Source organism: Vitis vinifera, chromosome 19 (genome assembly GCF_030704535.1).
Source record: "Vitis vinifera cultivar Pinot Noir 40024 chromosome 19, ASM3070453v1".
Taxonomy (NCBI): Eukaryota; Viridiplantae; Streptophyta; class Magnoliopsida; order Vitales; family Vitaceae; genus Vitis; species Vitis vinifera.
The window spans coordinates 6,204,104-6,230,256 of record NC_081823.1 but is presented as its reverse complement, the minus strand read 5'-3'; the positions used below and the strand labels follow the sequence as shown (position 1 = coordinate 6,230,256).

General features: G+C 40.4%; 2 protein-coding genes and 1 pseudogene across 2 annotated transcripts; all 3 read right to left on the bottom strand.

The window, feature by feature from the left end:
- Window positions 1-353: 353 nt before the first annotated feature.
- LOC132253327 (ATPase 9, plasma membrane-type-like) lies at window positions 354-5,970 on the bottom strand (annotated as a pseudogene).
- Window positions 5,971-11,370: 5,400 nt separating this feature from the next.
- Window positions 11,371-18,232, bottom strand: LOC132253458 (microtubule-associated protein TORTIFOLIA1-like). The gene is made up of 3 exons (XM_059735550.1): window positions 16,887-18,232; window positions 15,391-15,496; window positions 11,371-12,299 (listed from the first exon to the last, which is right to left on the bottom strand). The coding sequence occupies exons 1-3, from the start codon at window positions 17,607-17,609 to the stop codon at window positions 11,599-11,601; spliced, it is 1,530 nt and encodes a 509-aa protein (XP_059591533.1). The 5' UTR covers window positions 17,610-18,232; the 3' UTR covers window positions 11,371-11,598.
- Window positions 18,233-20,472: 2,240 nt separating this feature from the next.
- Window positions 20,473-24,813, bottom strand: LOC104877609 (ATPase 9, plasma membrane-type). The gene is given in 3 exon segments (XM_010646232.3): window positions 20,473-24,030; window positions 24,032-24,360; window positions 24,771-24,813. Coding segments are annotated over 3 exon segments (594 nt in total). The 3' UTR covers window positions 20,473-23,808.
- Between the last annotated feature and the right edge of the window lie 1,340 nt (window positions 24,814-26,153).

The window sequence follows — 26,153 nt, the reverse complement described above, 5'->3', positions numbered from 1 at the left end:
TTTAGCCTTGTAATGAGTAACTATCTGTTTGGTCTCACAATCTTTTGTATTTATTATTTGATATTTTATAAAACAAAAAATTACTTAAAAACCTAAAATGTTTTTAACACGTTTTATATGTTATGAAATATATTTTTAAAATAATTTCTATATGCAATATTTTATTTTTAATTATTCTTTATATTTATATACTTATTTTTTGAAAAAGATCTTAAAAAATAAATAAAAATTATTGAAAATAACAAAAAATTGCACCTGTTTTTTTGACAACCATCTTATTTTTTATTTTTAAGAACAAAAACCTATTTTTTTGATTTTTTACTTATTGCACATGTTTTTCTATTTTTTAATTTTAAAGAATAAAAAATTGTTTAAAAAAAATTACTAGATAATAAGAGTTTAAGTTCAAAATAATCCATTGGTAGAAAAAAAAATGACAAGAATAGTACCCATCTCAAAATAATCCATGTTTTTTTATTTCATGCCAATGAGATGAGTGATACAATATTTTCCATGCCTCTTGAGAATTGCATATAGCATTTGGGAGCATGTTTGATTTCACATTTAGAGTGTGAAAAAGGCATGCCAAGACTAACCCTATTTATCTTTAAAAATAGGGTTTGATTTTCATTATTTCTCGGCATCATATAGAAAAATAATCCTCAATCATAAAGTCTTATATAGAAGGTTGCATTCTTGATCTATATTTCATCATTTACTTGTATGATTTAGATCATAAATTTAAATGAAAAAAATAATAATATTGATATGTTGGAGGAAGCTGAATTTAGATAAGATTTTTCTTAATCTTCAATGGATAATGGTCGGATTTTGTGAGTAAGAGATTTTGTTTTTCTACTGATTTTTCTTAATCTTCAATGGATAATGGTGGATTTGGTGAGCTATGAAAAAACAAGAGTGTGGACCCCGCATTTCGATTGCTCGATGCGTTTCCCACTCGATGGCGAAACTCGATTTTTTTATTTGAAAATTTTGATTTTTATTGATTATTTGAAAATGACTTGGAGTCGCCACTTATTTTTGTTTTATTTTTAAAAGGGTAAACAAAATAAGAAAGAAAAACCCTAAGTGTGACTCCTTATTTGGAAAAGGTGATCTACGAAAAACCGGATCGGGTTCGGGGGTCAGGTTACTTATCGGGAAGGTACAGTATGGACCGTAGCACCCCTCTAAGTCCCTAAATTCGGGTCTCTACTAATAAAATGAAACTGGTGTGGCAATGATGAGGAAATCAGTAAATACTCAAATCAATCATGCACATATGAGTATCAAAACATGCGTAGAGCAAGACCAGAATAAGAACAGATGCGTACCTGGGCAACGATCTTCAATGCGCTATCAAGAAGTGGGATTAGTGCACAATTAAGGAATAGTCACATGCATATCATAGAGCAGAATAAATCATATATGGCAACCGAATCAACCAATCAATCCATCAATCATAAAATCTCATATGTTGGACCCCCACCAAAGCCCGTTTATTTTGCACTAATTAATTTTGTAAATTCTATCACTTAGAATTACAAAATTAAATTAACGCTTATTTTAAAACGTTTTAAAAAAGAGGAGTTGTGAAAATTGCTGGCCAAAAGGAAAAATGGCAACGAATTTTATTTGAAAAGTGGATTTTTGGAACCTAAAGAAAAAGCTAAAGATGAAAGATGGAGGAGTTAAAATTATTTGGAAAACAATATTGAAAAGCCATTTGCAAGATTGGTGTTTGGGAAGATTATTTTCTAAGTCAAAAGATGATGGGATGGGATGGGATTTAGATCACAGGTGGCCACTCCATGAGGAAGGGTGCTTGAATGATCATCAACCCGGACAGTGGTGACGTGGGGCCTGGCTTGCCATTTGGAACACAAATATAACTGTCTTGGGTAGAACATTCTCTAGAAGGCAGAGGGCACCAAAGCATTTTCCTTTCTTTATTACTTCAACCAAAGCCGTCAACGTTCCATCATCAATATAACCAATGATTGTTGATCCCATGAACCCACGTAATCAAGGTATTCATTGCCATCCATAACTCACACGTGAGAACCTTGATGGAATCAATTAAAATAGTCCTTGATAGAAACGTAGGCTTCATCTCTCAAATCTGGCCTTTCATATCCCCTCATCTGTCCATGTCACAACTACTGTCACCAAGCCATAAGCCTCTTGATCTCATGATAACCCCACTATTCAACCCAATACTTCAATGATGATTTTCTTTCATCTGCATTCCTGACCTCCTCTTATATTCACTACTGATCCCATGGATGTTTACAGGATTGAGTATTTGGACGAGAGCAAGCTTTGATTAGAACCCTGTATCATGTTGAGTCTCTGCCAAAGTCTGAATTTCCATTTGTACTGCAATCTACGTGAGGTAATTCTCTATGATTCCACAAGTCAATGCTAGAGTTGTTTCCAGCTAGGTGCTGCATGTATCACCAACACCACTATCGAGGTCCAGGCTATCACAAGTGTTTTCCTCTGGTCGTGCATGGGAGAGAAAGGTGGTTTATAGGCTTTAAAGAAAAGATGACATGCATGGGAGGTTATGAAAGGTAAGTATGGAAATGGGTATGAGATGGGCAATGAGTGGACTGGCAGAAGGCTTTGGGTTCAGCGCCATTGGATTGGCATCTGGACATAGAAAATGGGTGCTCGCTCGCAGTATTAAGGGTTGGATTGTTCCTTGGACTCCTCAAAGAAACAGATCCAGCAACTGGTGGAGTGACAACAAGAGGGGTTATTTGCTACCCTGCTGCCCATTGTAGGACTCAAGCTATCCTTTGCAGCTAGTGAGATACCATTCCTCTCTCGGGGTGGCTTCAGAACATGGAGCTTCCCTACATTAGACGTCTTCGTAACATCAGATTTTGCAGACCCTCCACGCTGGGAGTGATTAACAAGGCGTAAAGGCTGTAGTCCAATCTTTGATTTTGGTTTATCTGAAGGACTTGGCACCAGGGTTTTAGGCATGGAAATCACAGCACCGGAGCGAACAGAGAGGGGGAGGGACTTGGAAGGGTCACCAAGGAAAAGCTCCCATATCCTTCTCCATTGTTTATTGGACTGCCACCATAAAGCCTTCCAATTTGAAACATGAGAGTAACAGATGAGCATTTGTTATTGTTGCCTTTTGAGTGAGCGCAATCTCCATCAACTTGCAACATGAAGAAGATATCCTTGCTATCATTTCCCATCAAGGTCTTCCCAAGTGTATTCAATCGATTCCCTTTCTCTCTGGGGTAATCATAACAGCATGCACATGCTCGGCGTCATGCTCGAGTGATTGGACAAGCTGTGTTGGGGCGTCAAAATCAGGGGTGTTGAGCCACTGCCCGTGATATATGTCAACTGGGGGTTCTTTTCTTCAAGCTAAATGGGTCCACCTGAACAAAAATCTACTGCTTCCTTGAAAGGGTCACATGGGACATTGAAGAAGAAAGGAACCAATGGCATCAGCAAATTCAATAAGTGACGCGCCAATGCATTCATCTCCTTCTCACCTGGATTCTTGGCCACCAAAAATGGTCATCATCAATAATGACCATAGGTTACATCCATGTCAGCTGTAAGAGCACATGCGACTGCATCCTCCAGTGACTTGATGCGCCCTTGTATGTCACAGCTTTCAGACCGTTTCTGGAGGAATTTGACCCTGCTTCGAAGATCATCGCAAGCTTTTATCAACTGTGCGTCCTCCAACTGTCTCTGATCTTGCCTTCACCGGGGTCAGCCAACATTCCCACAATGCAGGCATCAATGGTATCCTGATTCTCAACCCGGGAAGCCCTAGCCGCAAGCAGAATCACCACATCACTGTCCACGTCCTTTGAAAATATCTCAATCATGCTTTTGTCCACGGTAAGCTTGTTGAAGGTGAGAGTCCCAATCTTGTCACCGCAAAGAAACATCCATTCCAGCCATCTCTTCTATTGCTGTCATCCTCTTTGTGGTAGCACCTTGCTTTGACAGCCGGGGAGAGCCTATGGCCATTGTCACTGACAACACTGTTGGCATGGCAATTGGTATTCTTCCTATGAGAAACACCGAAAGATTATTGATCCCATCCCTGTACTTGCGTCTCTGAATTGGGTACATCATCACCATTTCTACTACTATGCCAAACGCAATGGAGTATATACAGAAGTTCACAATGGCAGTCAACACCTTTTGGAAGTGGCCCTGGTGATTGGTGTTGTCAACAAGGTGAGCAGCCTTACCAAAGAAGGTGTGCACTTAATGGCAGAATGGATGAGTGATAGAGGGTAATGAGGGGAGTATCGGCCATGAGTAGTGGGTTTATGGGTATTAACAGAGTAGTGGCATGCATGGGAAGGTTTAGAGAGAGAAAATAGGTACGAGAGATATTGATGGATGAAGGTGATGAACATGGAATGGGTTTAATGGGTTTGGAGAATGGGTGTGGAGATGATGGGAAATGGGCATGGGAATGACAGCCGGGTTTGCATGGTTCCCATGCACATGGATGGATGGATCTGGGATGTCAACAAGGGCTTTAGAAGGAGCTTTGGACAACCATGCATGTACAGAAATAGGTATCAAGGAGCATTCAACCTCACTCTGATCATTTAAAATGGGCAAGTATCTTAGCAGTAGCATTCTTCATAGTGGATTTCACCCATACCCAATCCACGGGTCAAAAGTGCTTTAAGTTGGGCAAAACCCATCAGCAATAGCAAAAGAAAGAGTTCTTAAGTGATCAGCAATAACCTCGTATACCATGTCAACTTTGTCTGTATCATCTAATCCAACTTTCCCTGAATATGTATCTCGGCGCAAGACCCTCAAGGATCAATATCACTCATCTCCTAGGAATTGTTGTTACAACCAGAGGGCAATACGCGTCCAGGTGGCAAAGCTTGAACAAAAAAAATCCCTGGCTTCAGTATACAGAAATGGACCATGATGTCTTATCATCACCTGATGAATCTCCAGTGCATTAATGCCACAAAACACACTGACCAAATCTTTCAGAAAACATAAGCTCAGAACCAGGGGATTTGCATGACAATACTGCACCTTCTTGCTAGCTGTGACCATGAAACAAGGCGAAAATCCAAATGCATAGTAGCCACTAAGGAACTTGGTCTATTCCAAATAGGCACCCTGTTACAATTTAAAGCTCGATCTCAAATGGGAACAGCTGCAGTCTTCATTACAACCTCATTTGCCAAGGGAAATTGATTTGCCTGAGAACTCCATGGAAGAGAGATCCAATCAACCGAAAATTACTTCAGTTGCTATAATTTTCACCCATTAACCAGTCAAAGCAATGGCTGAAGTATCACCCATATGCATCTCGCCCACTGGGAACCCTGAATCTGTGGCAATAGCTAAAGCACCACCCTCTCCCCTCAAGCACAAACCAGAGCACAAAACCAATAGTCCAAAACAAATCCAGAAACGTGAGCTAGAAACCAAGATATGGATTGAGATACCAGAAATGGAGGAAGAAATAAAACAAGATATAGTGTTCCCATGGCAGAGTAAATAGAGTGAGCCAAGCATTAAGTGGGATCCCCTTTCATATTGAGATCCAGGGGTTCTGACCAGTGGTTTAGCAGAAGAGTTTAAAACCAATACCAAAATGGGAGTGAGCCATGTTAAAATAAACAAATACGAGAGGAGAGTAACACAGTAATCACACTCATATCTGAACAAAAAACTAAGGCTTAGAAAAATAGAGACAATCAGGGAGAATGAAAGATAATAAAAGAAAACAAAAAAAAAAGTGTGATGAGTGAGAATAATCCAAGAAGTTGCAACAAACGTACCTGAGATGCTCTTTCAAATTTTCTTTCCTTACCCACTACCTTCAGCAAAACCAGTTTCCTTTTCTCTTTTACTCGATTTGGGGAATGGCTTTTACTCTAGCTAGAATCCTTTCCCCTGAAGCCAACCGAGCTTCTCCCTGTTTGTCCTCTCCATCTCTCCACTATGGCAGCCAAAAGCCTCTTACCTAGCTTGCTCTCCCTCTGTCTTGACCTCCTGTGAAAGCTCCCCCCTCTCTCTAAAAAAAAATATCTCTAGCGGCAGCACTCCGGACCACCTCTCCCTGCTCTCTCCCTGGTTTGCTTTTCAAAAATATCTCCTCCTACCTCAACAGAATCGCCCCCCTCTCTGAAAAGCACCACCTGCAGGAGACGCTCCCCCTCTAACAGAACGTACCCATCTGCAGCTCCCCTCCAGGTGTCAATCCCTGATTGCTCCTCCAACTCCACTATTGTGATTCTCTAGCAGCTAGTCAAAATGTGACACGTGGCTTCCCCCAGATTGTGACACCTGGCTAAAAGCAAGCTGCAGAAAATGAGCCCCAAATGGGGGTCTACAAATATGCCCCTCTTCGGTAGAGTTCACGAGTGTAAAGAATATGAACACTGAAGTGAAAGGTAAGTGTGAATAGTGAGTGGAATGAAGTGAACTCTACCGAAGAACCAAGGAGACCCCCATAGGGACACTAGTGAGATGTGAACTCACTCAGGCCAAAAGACAAACACAAAGGCTCTAATCCTAAAAAAGAAAGATGGGTGTCTCAAAATGCCTCTGAAGCCACACTAAGGATCCAAGCTCCCTCTAAAACGTCTCTAAAAGTGACCCGAAGATCGATGTCAAAGATGAGTAACGGTCGAACCACCCTAGAGTACGAACAAGAATGCGTCCAAAGGAGATTGCCCTATGTGGACTACGAGATGAATAGGCAATAAGCACAGGGTAACGAGGTGAGGAGAGTGAGAATAAGTGCAAATCCATGAAGGTGAGACATGCAATGCCAGAGAATATGAACGCTAGGAGCTGTGACTCTGCATGACAAGACTGACTCTAAACGCTAAACTAGAAAATAAGAAAATAAAGCTCTGCAAGCCAAACCAAAAAAACTAACTCTAAATGCTAAACTGAGAAAATAAAGCTCTGGAAGCCAAACCAAAAAAACTAACTCTAAATGCTAAACTGAGAAAATAAAGCTCTGGAAGCCAAACCAAAAAAACTAACCCTAAACGCTAAAACTAGAAAATATGAAAATAAAGCTCTGGAAGCCAACCAAAAAGCTAACTCTAAACACTAAACTAGAAAATAAGAAAATAAAGCTCTGGAAGCCAACCAAAAAGCGAACTCTAAACGCTAAAATCGAAGGCCCATAGGTGAAGACCTACGGTGGTGATAATAACTGAAACAAAGGCTCATGGATGAAAATCCATGATGGTGAATCTGAAATGCCCATAGATGTCTGATCTATGGTGGTGAAATCTGAAATGCCCACAGATAAAAATCTATGGTGGTGATAATCTCGAAATGCCCAAGGATGAAAATCCATGGTGGTGATATAATCTCAAAAGCCTAAGGATGAAAATCCATGGTGGTGATATAATCTCAAAAGCCCAAGGACGAAAATCCATGGTGGTGATATAATCTCAAAAGCCCAAGGATGAAAATCCATGGTGGTGATAACTGAAACAAAGGCTCATGGATGAAAATCCATGATGGTGAATCTGAAATGCCCATAGATGTCTGATCTATGGTGGTGAAAATCTGAAACAAAAGCTCATGGATGAAAATCCATGATGGTGAATCTAAAATGCCCATAGATGTCTGATCTATGGTGGTGAAAATCTGAAACAAAGGCTCATGGATGAAAATCCATGATGGTGAATCTGAAATGCCCATAGATGTCTGATCTATGGTGGTGAAAACTGAATGAAGGAGGATGCCCTAGACAAACTAATGGTAGGGGGATGTCCTAAACAAGATGATAATAGGGGGATGCCCTAGACAAGATGACAGTAGGGGGATGCCCTAGGTGATAACTCATAAAGATCGACAAATGCGTCTGACAATCATGAAATTAGCACGAGACATGGCAAACCCAAAGAGAGGGGAATGCCCCAAGTCAAGCGCTAAAAGGGTATGCCCCAGTATGACGACTCGCAAAGATCAAGAAATAGATCGAGTAGTGAGAAAAACCGCAAAAGATCCGACGAACTCAAGGATGGGGGTATGCCCCAATGTAAGATAGTAGTCAACATGGGACACAGAATGTCACCGAACAAGATACTCTGGGATATGCTCATGATGATGCAATGAAAATGATATACATAGCCTCAATGAACCAATGCTAAAACAAGACCAAACATCACCAAAACTATACTGACAAAGCAAAACTAAAATAATGGATCAAACAAACGCTGACCAAAACTCTAGGTCTGAAATGTAAGCAAGTCAAGACACAACATGTCAACTATCAATATGAGTACATCATCACAACTGTATCAACAATATAACAGGCCCTACCATCACAGAAGATGTTGAACCTAATGTCCAAAGGCATGTGAAAACTCAACCAGAAAACCCGAGACTGGTCTACATCCTCCTCTGATCACCAAAGAAAGGGACAAGGTCATGTAAGACGATGAAATATGTGGGCTCAAAAGATGTAAAGCACTGATAAGATGGGTGCAGGTATAACAGAGTCCAATGTAGGATGGATAGGTGTGTAACAAAGGAAAGTGGGTACCCAAATCAAACTAGGTATGCTTAGGAGACTGAGCCTAGGGTATCAATGACTCCATGATCCATCGAAAGCAGCAATCATAAACACGAAATGGAATCTCAATGTCAAAATCGGCAAAGTGGGTATGCCCCAGTATGAATGCATCATCTCAAAATGGGTAAGCTCTCAATGCAAAATGATCATCTGGAAAGTAAGCGTCTGGCATAAACTGTCATATCACAAAATCATCATCAAGACGAGTGGGCTATGCCCCAGTGTAAGCATCTCCAAAACAAACATCCATGAGAAGAGTACAACCAATCATACATCATCTGATCGAAATGAATCTCTGCTCCTCAAAGTCATCGTGGTAATATGAAGAGAATATATGATCTCCTCTAAAGAAAGAGCATGTCTCGATGTGAACTGGTGTCTCTGAGATCCACCTCCGATGAAAGGGTTATGCCCCAGTATAGGGCAAACCCTGGAATGACTAAACTCTACTGCATGCTCTCATAAGTGCCCGTGTCCTGATCCAAGCATCTCAAAAATATGTCAACAATGATGAGAAGGCTATGCTCCTGTGATCATATCAAAGAAATCACACAATCATATCTCGTACTCCAATGTGAAATGAATCTAATTGCCTCCAAGGAACATCTATGCCTAAACAACCATCATCGGCCGAAAGGGGTATGCCCCTGTGTAAAGTACACCAGATGAAATGTGCCAATCATGTCTCATGCTCCAATGTGAAAAAAGACATGGCTCAAAAATCCGTCATCGACTGAGAAGAGTATGCCTCGGCATAATGGTCATCCGATAATAAAACTCTCTGAGATGGCTATGCCCCAGTGTAGGGTCATATCATAACTCCCGGTCTGTCACAATCAGAATGCTCTCGAACCAATCCCAAGTATCGCTCACATAAGAGCTATCAAACATAATGTGTGATGCCATGGCCTCAGGGTGGTCTTAAGACTCAGGACGTAACGAAGGCTAGGGCGATAGGGTGATAGAAATGAAGGGAAACTAGGCCCAAATACCCAATGATCAAAACCCATGCCCTCATGTATAAAATGCAACATGTATAGAAAATATCGTGAGCCATGGACCTGGAGATGCCTACTGTGAACATGGTAACAATGATGATGCAATGAAGAAAAATCGAACTGATGACGAGATGTATAATGATGGCGCGAAGAGGGTATCAAACCCGAAGATGAGGTCACTGTAAGAACGGAATAAGGGGTGGAATGAAAATGATGAAATAGAAGTGAAACGAGGATGATGATGAAGCATAGAATACGAGAACAAGTGATGATCTGCTCAAATCAAATATGAAAGGAGGTTACGTCAATAACGAACACAATGATGGAATGGACAATGACCCAGAGCTCCTAAGAGAAGGCCACTCATCTCACTCTCAAAACATACAACAAAATGAATACGAAGAATGAAAAGTCCCGAGGAGCTCACATACGAACTCCCATGAATAGACATATCCAACAAAGCGACCCCCCGAACACTAATATACACATACTCAATGATAGAGAATAATACACACATGTGTCTCTTTTTCTCTTTTTTTTTTTTTTTTTTTTTTTTTTTTTTTCAATCATTTTTTTTTTTTTTTACATATATACAAATATACATGCTCTGAACGCAAACCAAGAAAGACCCAAAGACGGGATCAAAAATGAATAAACATGCCCTCAAATATCAATATATCACAAACTCTCTCTAATGATGTGACCCTCTCAAGCCAAGGATCCCTGGATCAATGTCCGTATGATAGATAGTGGAAATGACGTGACTACCCTCCATGTAATGAACCGAGGGGGATCACCACTCGGGGTGGAGAAAGTGATGCAAAATGAGTAATAGATAGGATAAAGGACGCAATCGATGAAGTGCGATGAAATGCAATGATGCAATGATAGGAAAAGATAATGAGAAAGATGTGCCCCTCGGTCCAAGGCTCATGAAACTCCTAAACAATGCATGCATACACTGAAGGGCCCCTATCCCGGTGTAGAAGGTGAGCAAGGCTATAAGAAATAAAAAGCTATGATGCTCATGCGAGGCTCAAAGGGCTAGCAATGGTCTAGATGTCAATAAAGGTAATAAGGTGTGAGCTAACCGAAATGAAGGTCACCCATCCTGCGACCACGGTCTCAAACATCGTGCTATCAAGTCCTCAAATGATCAATACTAAATATCTATGTCCATATGATATAACCACGTCAACCCTCTAGAATCATGCACCAACCGTACCCCAAATGCTCTATGATAATCTCAAAGATGATCCTCTCAAGGCAAAGTAAACGGTGATCTCATAGGGCACGACTGCTCATCATAAGCCAACTCTCATCATACAAGATCAATCTCTATACTCATGGCAAAATAAGTGACAGTCCCATCGAGCAATCGACCAATCCTCATATCATAAATCATCCAAAGATCATGAGCTAATCCTCGCCATGCGAGATCAAACCCTGGGCTCAAACTCCTCACACTCTACCTAGTCGAATCAGAGAGGGGAGGTGCAAAGCTGGAAAAGGATGGAAAGGTCATATAATGGTCTCAATGGTGATGCTGTGTAAAGCTCATAATGGATGGATGTAGCTCAACACAAAAACAAGGTGTGGGAAGTGAACGAGGTACTGCTCTGATCATAAGAAGATATGTCACAGTCTCAAACTCCCTAACTCAAATCTCCGATCCTAAGCTAATAGGCTCAATATCTCCCATGATAGGTCAAGCCTCAAGACCACAATGTGCAAGTGAAAAGACGCCAGGAGTCAAAAGTATAACACATCATATCACAAAACACAAACACATGTCCATAAAGGAAAATGCATCCAATGGGATAATCCGATGAGTACATCACGCAAAAGAAGGGTAACAAAGACAATACTCAAGAATCGAGTTATAGTCTCTAAATGTCAAAAGTAAAACAAGACCAAACAAAACAAAACAAAAATAGTGACTGGTCCGGTCATCACATCTCTGGCCACAGAAGGAACAAAAATCTGAGTGCCACCACACCAAGGTAAGCCAATCATGAGTCAATCGCCCAAATCAATAAGATCAGGGACTGCTGGTGAAGGGGTATCTGCATGCATGGCCTGAGCTGAAGTAGGAATAGGAAACATATCGGACTGAGGATGCCCAAACGTCCCAGAATCAACAATGTCCTGTATGGCATGTCGTAGAGCAGTGCAACGATCAGTGTGATGTCCTACTGACTGATGGTACATACAATATAAATCAAGTCGAAACTGTGGAGGCACAGGATCTGGAAGTGCCCTAGGAGCCAGAGGAGCCAAAAATCCCATGGCCTGGAACGTCTCAAAAACTCTGCTCAGGGGTGCGCCCAAACCTGAAAAGTGTCTCCGACATCGTCGATGGGGGGGAAATCGCTCCTGAGGAACTGTGATAACTGGAGGGCCCTGAAACTGGGGCGGAGGTCGTGTCGGCGTAGCCAGCGAAATGGATGAGGAATGCTGCTGGAACACTGAATGTGGGCGAGGTCGTGGATGTGAGGCACCCAAAGTAGCAAACATCGATGAAGTCAAATGTGGCAATGAAGGCATTGCTACTCCTGGAGCTCCTCTCGATGACGATGGATGCCCTGACAAAATGAGCTCAATCCTCTCAACCCTCCGTGTCAAATCCATCATCATCTCATAAAGAGTAGTAAGAGTAATGGGTGCGATCTCGTCCGACATGGTGAACCTCAGCTGAAGAAGTCTAATCTCAATGTACTCTGTATCATAACCATCATACCATCAATATCTGCTTGGGGACCAGCCACGACACTAAAACTGTCCAAGACTCTAAAACAAACACATGCAAGAGACAAAACAAAGCAACACAAGATGCTACACAAGATAACAACACATAAAATGCATGATACGAAACAATGATAATAATAAAAAGAAGACAGAAACACATACCCAAGAAAACAACAATATCACTAAGTGAAATGAGAGTACATCATGCGAAAAATAAGGCAGTAAGGTCTACTCTCGAAACACAGGGTACGAACTCGAATCACTAACTACAAAACAAGACTCAAATATAAAATAAAAGAGAACAAAGACTCAAACGACCAACTAACAAGGTAGTCCCAAAATACACCAACAAGGTATCAAAGTGTCCTGTGAATATCAGTGCCCTGGGTGTCCAAAACGTGATGGTATAAGCCCGAAGGAGGAGGAACTGCATGTGTGGAATAAGCTGGAAAGGAATCAGCAGTCATATCTGGACCAAGATCAGTATCTATGGTCGATATGGGAGAGCTAACTGCACCACTGTCAATAAGATCCTGTATGGTGTGACGTAGAGAAGCACAATAATCGGTACGGTGGCCTGCCATCTGGTGAAATGCACAGAACTCATGAGCACGAAAACGCGGAGACAAGGTACCCGGGAGTGGCCTAGGGGCCAATGGTGCTAAAAAACCAGTAGATCTGAGTCGCTCAAAAGCTCTATCCAAAGGCATCCCCAAATCAGAATAAGTCCTCTGACGTCGCTGATGGGGACGAGACCACTCATGCCGTGGGATGCCAGTCTGTGGACGCTGAAACTGAAATGAAGGTCGCACCATGACAGCATGAGGATGTGTAGAAGGGTACTGCTGAACTGGATGAGGATGACGATGCTGTAAAGGCGGGAAATCACTCCTGGGTATCTGCAATGATCTTGCATAGGGATGATAACCAGGCCGTCGATGCTGAAAGTCCGCAGAACATATGTCTCCATAGCCCTCAGATGATCCACCAACTTTCTTTCCCTCAGTATCTGGGGAAGGAATAATATCTGACCATAATCCTCTAGATATGCCATCATCTGCATCGAATAAAGCCTGAACCAATGATCTGAAATCCTGGAATGGGACCCCTGTCAGATGTCGAGCAAACCTAGGATGCAAGCTCCTCAAAAACATGCTCATCTGATCTCTCTCGGTAGGTCGCTCAATCATCTCCGCAGCCTTCTCCCTCCAACGAGAGATAAAAGAAGAAATAGGCTCATCCGATCCCTGTCTAAGAAACTCAAGCTCTCTACGTGTAACGCTCGTATCACCACCGAATGAATACTATCTCAGAAACTCCTATGCTAAGTCCTCCCAAGTTCTCCGACGAGATGACTCTAATGAAGCGTACCATCTCTGTGTCATGCCGCTCAATGACAATGGGAACAAAGTGAGCAACTGTGCCTCATCTAGACCAAGAGCTCTCATAACTGTGCTATAAAGTCTGAGATGAATACGTGGACATCCGACACCCGTATATCTCTCTATATCAGGCATCCTGAAACCGACTGGCAAAGTGGCCACTGGCACATCGCCAGGGTCATCCCATGAAATCATCTCATCAAGATCTCTCATATGTCCAATCCTCCGCTCGAGTCTGTCCATACGAGAACGAGGGTCCCCAATAACGGTAACTGGTGTGACCATGGGTGGAATGACAGCAGCATGATCATGTGAAGCAGTAGGCAACGCCTGTGTAGCTGGCATCTGAACAGGTATAACAGGTGGCGTCACTATATCAGATGGCGTGTCCTCGAGCACTACATGACTACTCGGCTGAGTATCCATCCTCTAGCTCAAACTGGTCAATGCCCCCTGAATCGAAGCCACAGAAGCGATAAGCTAACCAATCGGAACTAACTGTGAATCTGTCTATAACAGCTCAGCAATACGAATCAACCTCTCTCCTACTCAACCCGGGACATTGAACCAAGACTGGGACTACAAATAGACTCCTACAGAAGAGCCAATCAAAACGACTCAAACACGACTCATACACGACACGGGATGCAATGAACAATGACCAATGCATGATACAACACAATCTACTACATGACATGGTGCAACACACAATCATATGGTGACAATCAAAATTTGGATATACGATAGAATCTCTAGAGTCACATGAGTGTCTGGTGTGAGACAACTACAAATATGACTAAAGAATTTTATCGATGATCCAAAAAATGATCGAGGTGTGAAGAAAGTGAATGGGGTGTGAAGAACAACACTATCACGAGATCGATACTCAATCTATAACAAAATATCCTTGATTCAACCTTCAACTCGAGCTCTATAAGAAAAAGAATGATAAGGTGATCAAGGCGAATCTCTCGAAAAATGTGTGAATATGAAAATGTGTCTTTCACCTTTCTGTAATGAAAATATGAGCATCGAGTTGAAAATCGAACCAAGGATCAAACAAATGATGAGGTACTGAGCCTGTGATAGGTGTACAGTATAAAAAGACGATCAATGAACATATCCCAAAATATCGAGTGAGTGACAACAAAGTGAAGGGGTGTGTCGAGCCAAGAAATGAGAACAAAAAACCCTAGGGAGAAAACATGCTAAACTCATCGAATGAAAAGCATAAACTAAGGCGACAAGACGAAAAGTGATCCAACCGATACTCAAACTCATACCGATCTCCGAGCACTCTCAACTAAAGACTAAAAAGAGGGAATGCTGGATCCGAACTGTAACCACAGAGGCTCTGAAAGCCCTCAGATGCACCCACGTGTAGGGAGGGAGTCCTAATCAAAGGATCTACGGCTCAAACTACAAGGTCATGGTGGCTCTAAATGGATATGGGTGGACTTTAAAGATCCCTAGCAGAAGCGATCGCACCCTCCGGCGGTACGCAACCCTCTGCACGTCTCCGAAGAGACGGGGCGCTTCCATGCAAGGTGGTCATCACCTCCACACATGCACTACCTCGCATCCCAGGGGGCTCCTATAGTGAAAGCTCTCACACTCTCAACACTCAATGGTCGACTAGAGTGCACAGTGATCAAGTTGTTTGAATGCATTGCTAAAGTACTTAATGTATCAGCTGCAGCCTTGCGTGTTGCCCAATCAGGACTCCCAAGGCAGTCATGAATGCTTTGCAACACTGCTTCCAAGCTTTGTGGTGCAATTGCTCCTACCTGCAAAAGTTTATAATCCTTTAGAAGTTCTAAATTTGCTTCTTCATTTTTTTGGTGCAAGTAAAATTTATGACCTTTTGCTTGGTATCTCAATTCTCATTCACCACATAATGAACCAACATCAGAGTTATCAAGCATGACAAGGAATGAAAATTAGGAGCGGTTATGAAGTATCAAATAAAGAAATATAAGTTCATATATCTTATGCACAATGGGGAGATATAAAAGAAACAAATAAAAAGTAAACCAAAAACATAAGGATCTACTTTAAGCATAAGAACTTGCTTATGGTTTCAATACAAACATCATATATAAAGCCAGATGAAGCCATCCTTTCATCTCACTCAAATAAAGCTAAACATGTGTCACTAATATCTGATCAAGTTGTTCATACTCATTCGATTAAATTTCACACCACCTCAAAAACTAGAATTCTGTTGAGACCCATACTGAATCTAATTATATCAATATATGCACACACTAAGGAGAAGGAATAAAAGGCCAATAATCTTCTGTCAGACTAATGAGTTAAACAGGAAAGAGGAACAAAAATTTGGACCTTGGGCATTTTCAGATTGGATTCACAGTCCAATCCTTTTGTCACCTGAATTTCTTAGCAATCAAATGGGGAGAAAATTTCAACCAGATCATCAGTTTCAATGAAGTGTCCAAGTTCTCTTGTCTTGCTGCCTTTGCTAATTAAAACAGTGTCTCACTCTCATTACATCTTCAAATTTGACAATTTATTTTTTGTCAAGCACTTTGATTGATCATCAGGTGGACTACCTATTCTTGGTCAGAACAGTTAGCAGACTCCACCCACCCAGGCTAAAGATAGGGCCCCTCTTAGACAGCTCCCCATCGCAATAGACAGTACTCAATAAGCAAAGCTTCCCACTGGTGAGATGATCTGAATGGCCTCTACTCCACCCAACAAGAAGAATCTACCCTTCTCACAGCTCAACTAAACCATGTGCACATATCCCTTTCCCTTGGGGGACAGAGCACAAAGGTGAAAGCAAATTCCGTGAAGCCACATCTAAGAGAGGGGTCAATGTGGAATGGATCACTGAGAGAACCAGATTATCCGGGCTAAGAAGCAGAGCAAAGCTCAAAAAGAACGAGGCACACGTAGGCAGCTAACCAGGTTTGTCCCCCGCTTATTGTCATTTTCTCGTCCTAAGACTTCTTAATAATCAAAGGGAGCAAAAATTTGAACAGTATCATCAAATTTTTCATAATAAATATTATTAGTCTAAGTTCTAGTTCCTTTTCCTGTGATTCCTCAGCAACCAAATTGACCATATATTTCAACCTCACTATCAAAAGTACATTGCAATAACAAGTCAAAAAACAAAAACTCAAGAATAAATCAACCACATGATCGTACCTGAGACAAGCTCCCCACAACAGGCAAAAGTGCAGCCTTTGCTAAGAAATTCGGATTGTTGAGCAATTTGCAGACCCTCGAGCAGAGCTTCTGAAAGGCGCCTACAGGCGGGTCTGATGCGCATTCCACCATCTTAGCCAAGCACATTGCAGCCCCTGATTGAACCCCCTTGTTCTGCTCAATCATTGCCTCAAACAGAGGCTTCACAAAGAGCGAAACTACAGACCCAAGTCCCCCATTGTCACCCCCACCACCATCACCCTTCAAGTACAGGGAAGACAGAGTACCAATGGCGTCGCGGCACGCATCCCGGACACCGGTATCAGAGTCCTTGAGGCGGCGGACAATGTGGGAGATGATTTTGGTAAGGTGGGAGGAGGTGGAATCGGGGTGGGAGGTGCAGAGGAGAGCGAGAAGCCGGAGAGACTCCTTCTTGACTAAGGGTTTGGGATCGGAGGAGGCCTCATAGAGGCAATTGAGGAGGATGGAGACGCCGGAGTCAGTAGAGAGATTCTGGATGAGATTGTGGAGGTCGTCAACGGCGATTTGGTGGGTGTCGCGGTCGGAGAGCTTGGAGAGGGAGGTCAGAATGCGCTGCTTGAGCTCCACCATCGCGAGGTGAGTGGAGACAGAAGAGGATGTTGATCTGACCGAAGACTGAGAAGTTGAAGATGGGTTTGGGGGTTTTGCAGGTTTTGACGATTTGGTTCCTCCTGAAGCCATTGTTGGGGCGATATATACTAAGAGTGGGAGAGAATGTGCGAGTAACACAAATGCTTAGGGGGAGAGATGCAGATTAACCCAAATGTAGACAGAGAGATTGCAAATTAGAGAAGGAGACGCAAACCCAAATGCGGAGAGAGTGAGAGAGAAACTGGGGTTGCAGAGTCGAGAGAAAGTAAGAACGCTTGCAGATTAAAGAGAGAGACTGATGAGATTAACCCAAATGTTTAAGACACAGAAAGAGAAAGAGTACGAAGCAAGGCTTCTAAGAAGAAGATAAAGTGTGATTGCAGAGGAAGGAGAGAAATAGAGAGGTAGTGTGAGAGCAAAGGCAAGAGAGAACGAGGCGTCACCCACCATCCGAAAGGAAAATCAAGGCTACCATTTCGCAGTCACACCCACATTCAGATCTCCAAGACCCATAACAGTACAGTAGTAATTCAAAAAAAAAAATTGTTTAATTTTTGAAAATTGAGATCTGGGTCTCAAACATCGAATTAGATAGATCCAGATTCATACTTAGACGGGTCATAGTAGGCTATTGGACACTTCAATTTTGTCCATTCTGTGGGTTGTGGCCCCTGTGGGTGACTGGTCATTTCCTCTTCATTCTTCATTTCATATATCCCAAAAAAAAAACCCCAAATGTTATTCATATCCAAACTAAACTATAAAACGTCAACCCTTCTCTGATCTTCACAGCAAATAATAATGATAACAAATTTTTTAACCCACAAAAATCAGTTTTTGAGAATTTATTATGAAAATAAATTATTTTTTTTGGCAAATTTTAAAGATTCTTAGTCATTTTTATATATATTTTTTTGAGTAAAAAAATAAAAATATAAAAAATTAAATCAAATTAATCTAAATATGGAGTCAAATTAAATCACACTTTTGAATATCACATGGAAAGGGTTATCTTTGTTGAACTTTTTTTTAAAAAAAAAAAAAAATTATTCATTTAAAAATACTTTGAAACCAATTGGAATTTACTTTGGAAGGAAGGAGACTCATTGCTCAACTTTCCACGTCTATGGGACTTGGGCCTCTTTGGATATAAAGGAGCAAATGGGACCTCTAATAATGATGTATATTCTCTTTGATAAGTTAGATTGGAAGCTTTAACCTAAATCAATCCCATTTTACAACTATTTTACAAATTTGGATCTTGTTATTATTATTAATTTATTATTGATTCGTAGTTAAATCTTAAATCTTAAATCTTAAATCCTAAATAGGAAATTTTCTCAGTTACAAGATGTTTATTATAACATGACTGATGTAAAATAAGTCAAGTATATCAAGCAATTATTCTCTTTTAAAATCCTAACAAATATGCAATTATGAAGTTAGTTTCCTTTTAACGAGGGTTGGAGGTTTTTTGATTTCATGCCAATGAGATGAGTGATACAATATTTTCCATGCCTCTTGAGAATTGCATATAGCATTTGGGAGCATGTTTGATTTCACATTTAGAGTGTGAAAAAGGCATGCCAAGACTAACCCTATTTTTCTTTAAAAATAGGGTTTGATTTTCATTATTTCTCGGCATCATATTGAAAAATAATCCTCAATCATAAAGTCTTATATGTTCAGAAGGTTGCATTCTTGATCTATATTTCATCATTTACTTGTATGATTTAGATTATAAATTTAAATGAAAAAAATAATAATATTGATATGTTGGAGGGAGCTGAATTTGAATAAGATTTTTCTTAATCTTGGATGGATGATGGTAGGATTTTGTGAGCTATGAAAAAACAAGAGATTTTGTTTTTCTGCGACAAACATTCCAACTTTTTCGAGTCATGCGTGTATTTGTTAACGGGACTAAGAAACTGTCTTTTTTTTTTCTTTATCAGCAATAACAAAAATCAAATTAACCATTTATAAAATTTAATATTACTCTCTTATCAATAGTAAATTATAAATAACACTTTGGATAAAAATTAATTTTTGAAAAGATGATTTAAAAAAAAAATTGAATAAGAGCAAAATGAATTAAATATTTTACAATGAGTTTATATATATATATATATATATATTGTTAAGAAGTTTCATTTCCATGTGTAGGAATATCATAATTACCTATATGCAAACACTAAGTTTCATTGTATTTTAAAGAATTGTAAAACCAAGTAGGGCTAAACAAATTTATACATCAAAAGTCGAAAATTGATTTTAATATCATTTGTAACGATTTATACTCAACTGGTATCTATATTATTTACTTTAAATTCAAAAGAGTTTTTATGACTTTAAAACATATTTATAAGATTAAGAGTAGTCTGTACATATATAACATTACAAAATTTATCCTCAATTTGACGTGGAACATCATAATTAAGCTCATAACGGATACTATGATGTTTTACATCATATAAAATAGAAAGTTCTTTACACTATATATGCATGAACTTCTCTTAATTTTGTAAACGAGTTTTAAAGCCATGAAGACGGAACAAATGTGTAAGAGTCGATCCCCTACTCCAACCCGTGTGTGAGGATTTATTTAGCCTTGTAATGAGTAACTATCTGTTTGGTCTCACAATCTTTTGTATTTATTATTTGATATTTTATAAAACAAAAAATTACTTAAAAACCTAAAATGTTTTTAACACGTTTTATATGTTATGGAATATATTTTTAAAATAATTTCTATATGCAATATTTTATTTTTAATTATTCTTTATATTTATATACTTATTTTTTGAAAAAGATCTTAAAAAATAAATAAAAATTATTGAAAATAACAAAAAATTGCACCTGTTTTTTTGACAACCATCTTATTTTTTATTTTTAAGAACAAAAACCTATTTTTTGATTTTTTACTTATTGCACATGTTTTTCTATTTTTTAATTTTAAAGAATAAAAAATTGTTTAAAAAAAATTACTAGATAATAAGAGTTTAAGTTCAAAATAATCCATTGGTAGAAAAAAAAATGACAAGAATAGTACCCATCTCAAAATAATCCATGTTTTTTTATTTCATGCCAATGAGATGAGTGATACAATATTTTCCATGCCTCTTGAGAATTGCATATAGCATTTGGGAGCATGTTTGATTTCACATTTAGAGTGTGAAAAAGGCATGCCAAGACTAACCCTATTTATCTTTAAAAATAGGGTTTGATTTTCATTATTTCTCGGCATCATATAGAAAAATAATCCTCAATCATAAAGTCTTATATAGAAGGTTGCATTCTTGATCTATATTTCATCATTTACTTGTATGATTTAGATCATAAATTTAAATGAAAAAAATAATAATATTGATATGTTGGAGGAAGCTGAATTTAGATAAGATTTTTCTTAATCTTCAATGGATAATGGTCGGATTTTGTGAGTAAGAGATTTTGTTTTTCTACTGATTTTTCTTAATCTTCAATGGATAATGGTGGATTTGGTGAGCTATGAAAAAACAAGAGTGTGGACCCCGCATTTCGATTGCTCGATGCGTTTCCCACTCGATGGCGAAACTCGATTTTTTTATTTGAAAATTTTGATTTTTATTGATTATTTGAAAATGACTTGGAGTCGCCACTTATTTTTGTTTTATTTTTAAAAGGGTAAACAAAATAAGAAAGAAAAACCCTAAGTGTGACTCCTTATTTGGAAAAGGTGATCTACGAAAAACCGGATCGGGTTCGGGGGTCAGGTTACTTATCGGGAAGGTACAGTATGGACCGTAGCACCCCTCTAAGTCCCTAAATTCGGGTCTCTACTAATAAAATGAAACTGGTGTGGCAATGATGAGGAAATCAGTAAATACTCAAATCAATCATGCACATATGAGTATCAAAACATGCGTAGAGCAAGACCAGAATAAGAACAGATGCGTACCTGGGCAACGATCTTCAATGCGCTATCAAGAAGTGGGATTAGTGCACAATTAAGGAATAGTCACATGCATATCATAGAGCAGAATAAATCATATATGGCAACCGAATCAACCAATCAATCCATCAATCATAAAATCTCATATGTTGGACCCCCACCAAAGCCCGTTTATTTTGCACTAATTAATTTTGTAAATTCTATCACTTAGAATTACAAAATTAAATTAACGCTTATTTTAAAACGTTTTAAAAAAGAGGAGTTGTGAAAATTGCTGGCCAAAAGGAAAAATGGCAACGAATTTTATTTGAAAAGTGGATTTTTGGAACCTAAAGAAAAAGCTAAAGATGAAAGATGGAGGAGTTAAAATTATTTGGAAAACAATATTGAAAAGCCATTTGCAAGATTGGTGTTTGGGAAGATTATTTTCTAAGTCAAAAGATGATGGGATGGGATGGGATTTAGATCACAGGTGGCCACTCCATGAGGAAGGGTGCTTGAATGATCATCAACCCGGACAGTGGTGACGTGGGGCCTGGCTTGCCATTGGGAACACAAATATAACTGTCTTGGGTAGAACATTCTCTAGAAGGCAGAGGGCACCAAAGCATTTTCCTTTCTTTATTACTTCAACCAAAGCCGTCAACGTTCCATCATCAATATAACCAATGATTGTTGATCCCATGAACCCACGTAATCAAGGTATTCATTGCCATCCATAACTCACACGTGAGAACCTTGATGGAATCAATTAAAATAGTCCTTGATAGAAACGTAGGCTTCATCTCTCAAATCTGGCCTTTCATATCCCCTCATCTGTCCATGTCACAACTACTGTCACCAAGCCATAAGCCTCTTGATCTCATGATAACCCCACTATTCAACCCAATACTTCAATGATGATTTTCTTTCATCTGCATTCCTGACCTCCTCTTATATTCACTACTGATCCCATGGATGTTTACAGGATTGAGTATTTGGACGAGAGCAAGCTTTGATTAGAACCCTGTATCATGTTGAGTCTCTGCCAAAGTCTGAATTTCCATTTGTACTGCAATCTACGTGAGGTAATTCTCTATGATTCCACAAGTCAATGCTAGAGTTGTTTCCAGCTAGGTGCTGCATGTATCACCAACACCACTATCGAGGTCCAGGCTATCACAAGTGTTTTCCTCTGGTCGTGCATGGGAGAGAAAGGTGGTTTATAGGCTTTAAAGAAAAGATGACATGCATGGGAGGTTATGAAAGGTAAGTATGGAAATGGGTATGAGATGGGCAATGAGTGGACTGGCAGAAGGCTTTGGGTTCAGCGCCATTGGATTGGCATCTGGACATAGAAAATGGGTGCTCGCTCGCAGTATTAAGGGTTGGATTGTTCCTTGGACTCCTCAAAGAAACAGATCCAGCAACTGGTGGAGTGACAACAAGAGGGGTTATTTGCTACCCTGCTGCCCATTGTAGGACTCAAGCTATCCTTTGCAGCTAGTGAGATACCATTCCTCTCTCGGGGTGGCTTCAGAACATGGAGCTTCCCTACATTAGACGTCTTCGTAACATCAGATTTTGCAGACCCTCCACGCTGGGAGTGATTAACAAGGCGTAAAGGCTGTAGTCCAATCTTTGATTTTGGTTTATCTGAAGGACTTGGCACCAGGGTTTTAGGCATGGAAATCACAGCACCGGAGCGAACAGAGAGGGGGAGGGACTTGGAAGGGTCACCAAGGAAAAGCTCCCATATCCTTCTCCATTGTTTATTGGACTGCCACCATAAAGCCTTCCAATTTGAAACATGAGAGTAACAGATGAGCATTTGTTATTGTTGCCTTTTGAGTGAGCGCAATCTCCATCAACTTGCAACATGAAGAAGATATCCTTGCTATCATTTCCCATCTTCAATCGATTCCCTTTCTCTCTGGGGTAATCATAACAGCATGCACATGCTCGGCGTCATGCTCGAGTGATTGGACAAGCTGTGTTGGGGCGTCAAAATCAGGGGTGTTGAGCCACTGCCCGTGATATATGTCAACTGGGGGTTCTTTTCTTCAAGCTAAATGGGTCCACCTGAACAAAAATCTACTGCTTCCTTGAAAGGGTCACATGGGACATTGAAGAAGAAAGGAACCAATGGCATCAGCAAATTCAATAAGTGACGCGCCAATGCATTCATCTCCTTCTCACCTGGATTCTTGGCCACCAAAAATGGTCATCATCAATAATGACCATAGGTTACATCCATGTCAGCTGTAAGAGCACATGCGACTGCATCCTCCAGTGACTTGATGCGCCCTTGTATGTCACAGCTTTCAGACCGTTTCTGGAGGAATTTGACCCTGCTTCGAAGATCATCGCAAGCTTTTATCAACTGTGCGTCCTCCAACTGTCTCTGATCTTGCCTTCACCGGGGTCAGCCAACATTCCCACAATGCAGGCATCAATGGTATCCTGATTCTCAACCCGGGAAGCCCTAGCCGCAAGCAGAATCACCACATCACTGTCCACGTCCTTTGAAAATATCTCAATCATGCTTTTGTCCACGGTAAGCTTGTTGAAGGTGAGAGTCCCAATCTTGTCACCGCAAAGAAACATCCATTCCAGCCATCTCTTCTATTGCTGTCATCCTCTTTGTGGTAGCACCTTGCTTTGACAGCCGGGGAGAGCCTATGGCCATTGTCACTGACAACACTGTTGGCATGGCAATTGGTATTCTTCCTATGAGAAACACCGAAAGATTATTGATCCCATCCCTGTACTTGCGTCTCTGAATTGGGTACATCATCACCATTTCTACTACTATGCCAAACGCAATGGAGTATATACAGAAGTTCACAATGGCAGTCAACACCTTTTGGAAGTGGCCCTGGTGATTGGTGTTGTCAACAAGGTGAGCAGCCTTACCAAAGAAGGTGTGCACTTAATGGCAGAATGGATGAGTGATAGAGGGTAATGAGGGGAGTATCGGCCATGAGTAGTGGGTTTATGGGTATTAACAGAGTAGTGGCATGCATGGGAAGGTTTAGAGAGAGAAAATAGGTACGAGAGATATTGATGGATGAAGGTGATGAACATGGAATGGGTTTAATGGGTTTGGAGAATGGGTGTGGAGATGATGGGAAATGGGCATGGGAATGACAGCCGGGTTTGCATGGTTCCCATGCACATGGATGGATGGATCTGGGATGTCAACAAGGGCTTTAGAAGGAGCTTTGGACAACCATGCATGTACAGAAATAGGTATCAAGGAGCATTCAACCTCACTCTGATCATTTAAAATGGGCAAGTATCTTAGCAGTAGCATTCTTCATAGTGGATTTCACCCATACCCAATCCACGGGTCAAAAGTGCTTTAAGTTGGGCAAAACCCATCAGCAATAGCAAAAGAAAGAGTTCTTAAGTGATCAGCAATAACCTCGTATACCATGTCAACTTTGTCTGTATCATCTAATCCAACTTTCCCTGAATATGTATCTCGGCGCAAGACCCTCAAGGATCAATATCACTCATCTCCTAGGAATTGTTGTTACAACCAGAGGGCAATACGCGTCCAGGTGGCAAAGCTTGAACAAAAAAAATCCCTGGCTTCAGTATACAGAAATGGACCATGATGTCTTATCATCACCTGATGAATCTCCAGTGCATTAATGCCACAAAACACACTGACCAAATCTTTCAGAAAACATAAGCTCAGAACCAGGGGATTTGCATGACAATACTGCACCTTCTTGCTAGCTGTGACCATGAAACAAGGCGAAAATCCAAATGCATAGTAGCCACTAAGGAACTTGGTCTATTCCAAATAGGCACCCTGTTACAATTTAAAGCTCGATCTCAAATGGGAACAGCTGCAGTCTTCATTACAACCTCATTTGCCAAGGGAAATTGATTTGCCTGAGAACTCCATGGAAGAGAGATCCAATCAACCGAAAATTACTTCAGTTGCTATAATTTTCACCCATTAACCAGTCAAAGCAATGGCTGAAGTATCACCCATATGCATCTCGCCCACTGGGAACCCTGAATCTGTGGCAATAGCTAAAGCACCACCCTCTCCCCTCAAGCACAAACCAGAGCACAAAACCAATAGTCCAAAACAAATCCAGAAACGTGAGCTAGAAACCAAGATATGGATTGAGATACCAGAAATGGAGGAAGAAATAAAACAAGATATAGTGTTCCCATGGCAGAGTAAATAGAGTGAGCCAAGCATTAAGTGGGATCCCCTTTCATATTGAGATCCAGGGGTTCTGACCAGTGGTTTAGCAGAAGAGTTTAAAACCAATACCAAAATGGGAGTGAGCCATGTTAAAATAAACAAATACGAGAGGAGAGTAACACAGTAATCACACTCATATCTGAACAAAAAACTAAGGCTTAGAAAAATAGAGACAATCAGGGAGAATGAAAGATAATAAAAGAAAACAAAAAAAAAAGTGTGATGAGTGAGAATAATCCAAGAAGTTGCAACAAACGTACCTGAGATGCTCTTTCAAATTTTCTTTCCTTACCCACTACCTTCAGCAAAACCAGTTTCCTTTTCTCTTTTACTCGATTTGGGGAATGGCTTTTACTCTAGCTAGAATCCTTTCCCCTGAAGCCAACCGAGCTTCTCCCTGTTTGTCCTCTCCATCTCTCCACTATGGCAGCCAAAAGCCTCTTACCTAGCTTGCTCTCCCTCTGTCTTGACCTCCTGTGAAAGCTCCCCCCTC

Excerpts from the sequence above, each read along its gene's own strand:
- LOC132253458 (XM_059735550.1), bottom strand. The coding sequence starts at position 17,609 with ATGGCTTCAGGAGGAACCAAATCGTCAAAACCTGCAAAACCCCCAAAC. Across the intron at positions 15,497-16,886 it reads TTGTGGGGAGCTTGTCTCAG|GTAGGAGCAATTGCACCACA; the intron begins GTACGATCATGT and ends AAACTTTTGCAG. Across the intron at positions 12,300-15,390 it reads GGCTGCAGCTGATACATTAA|AGTACATTGAGATTAGACTT; the intron begins GTACTTTAGCAA and ends GTTATGATACAG.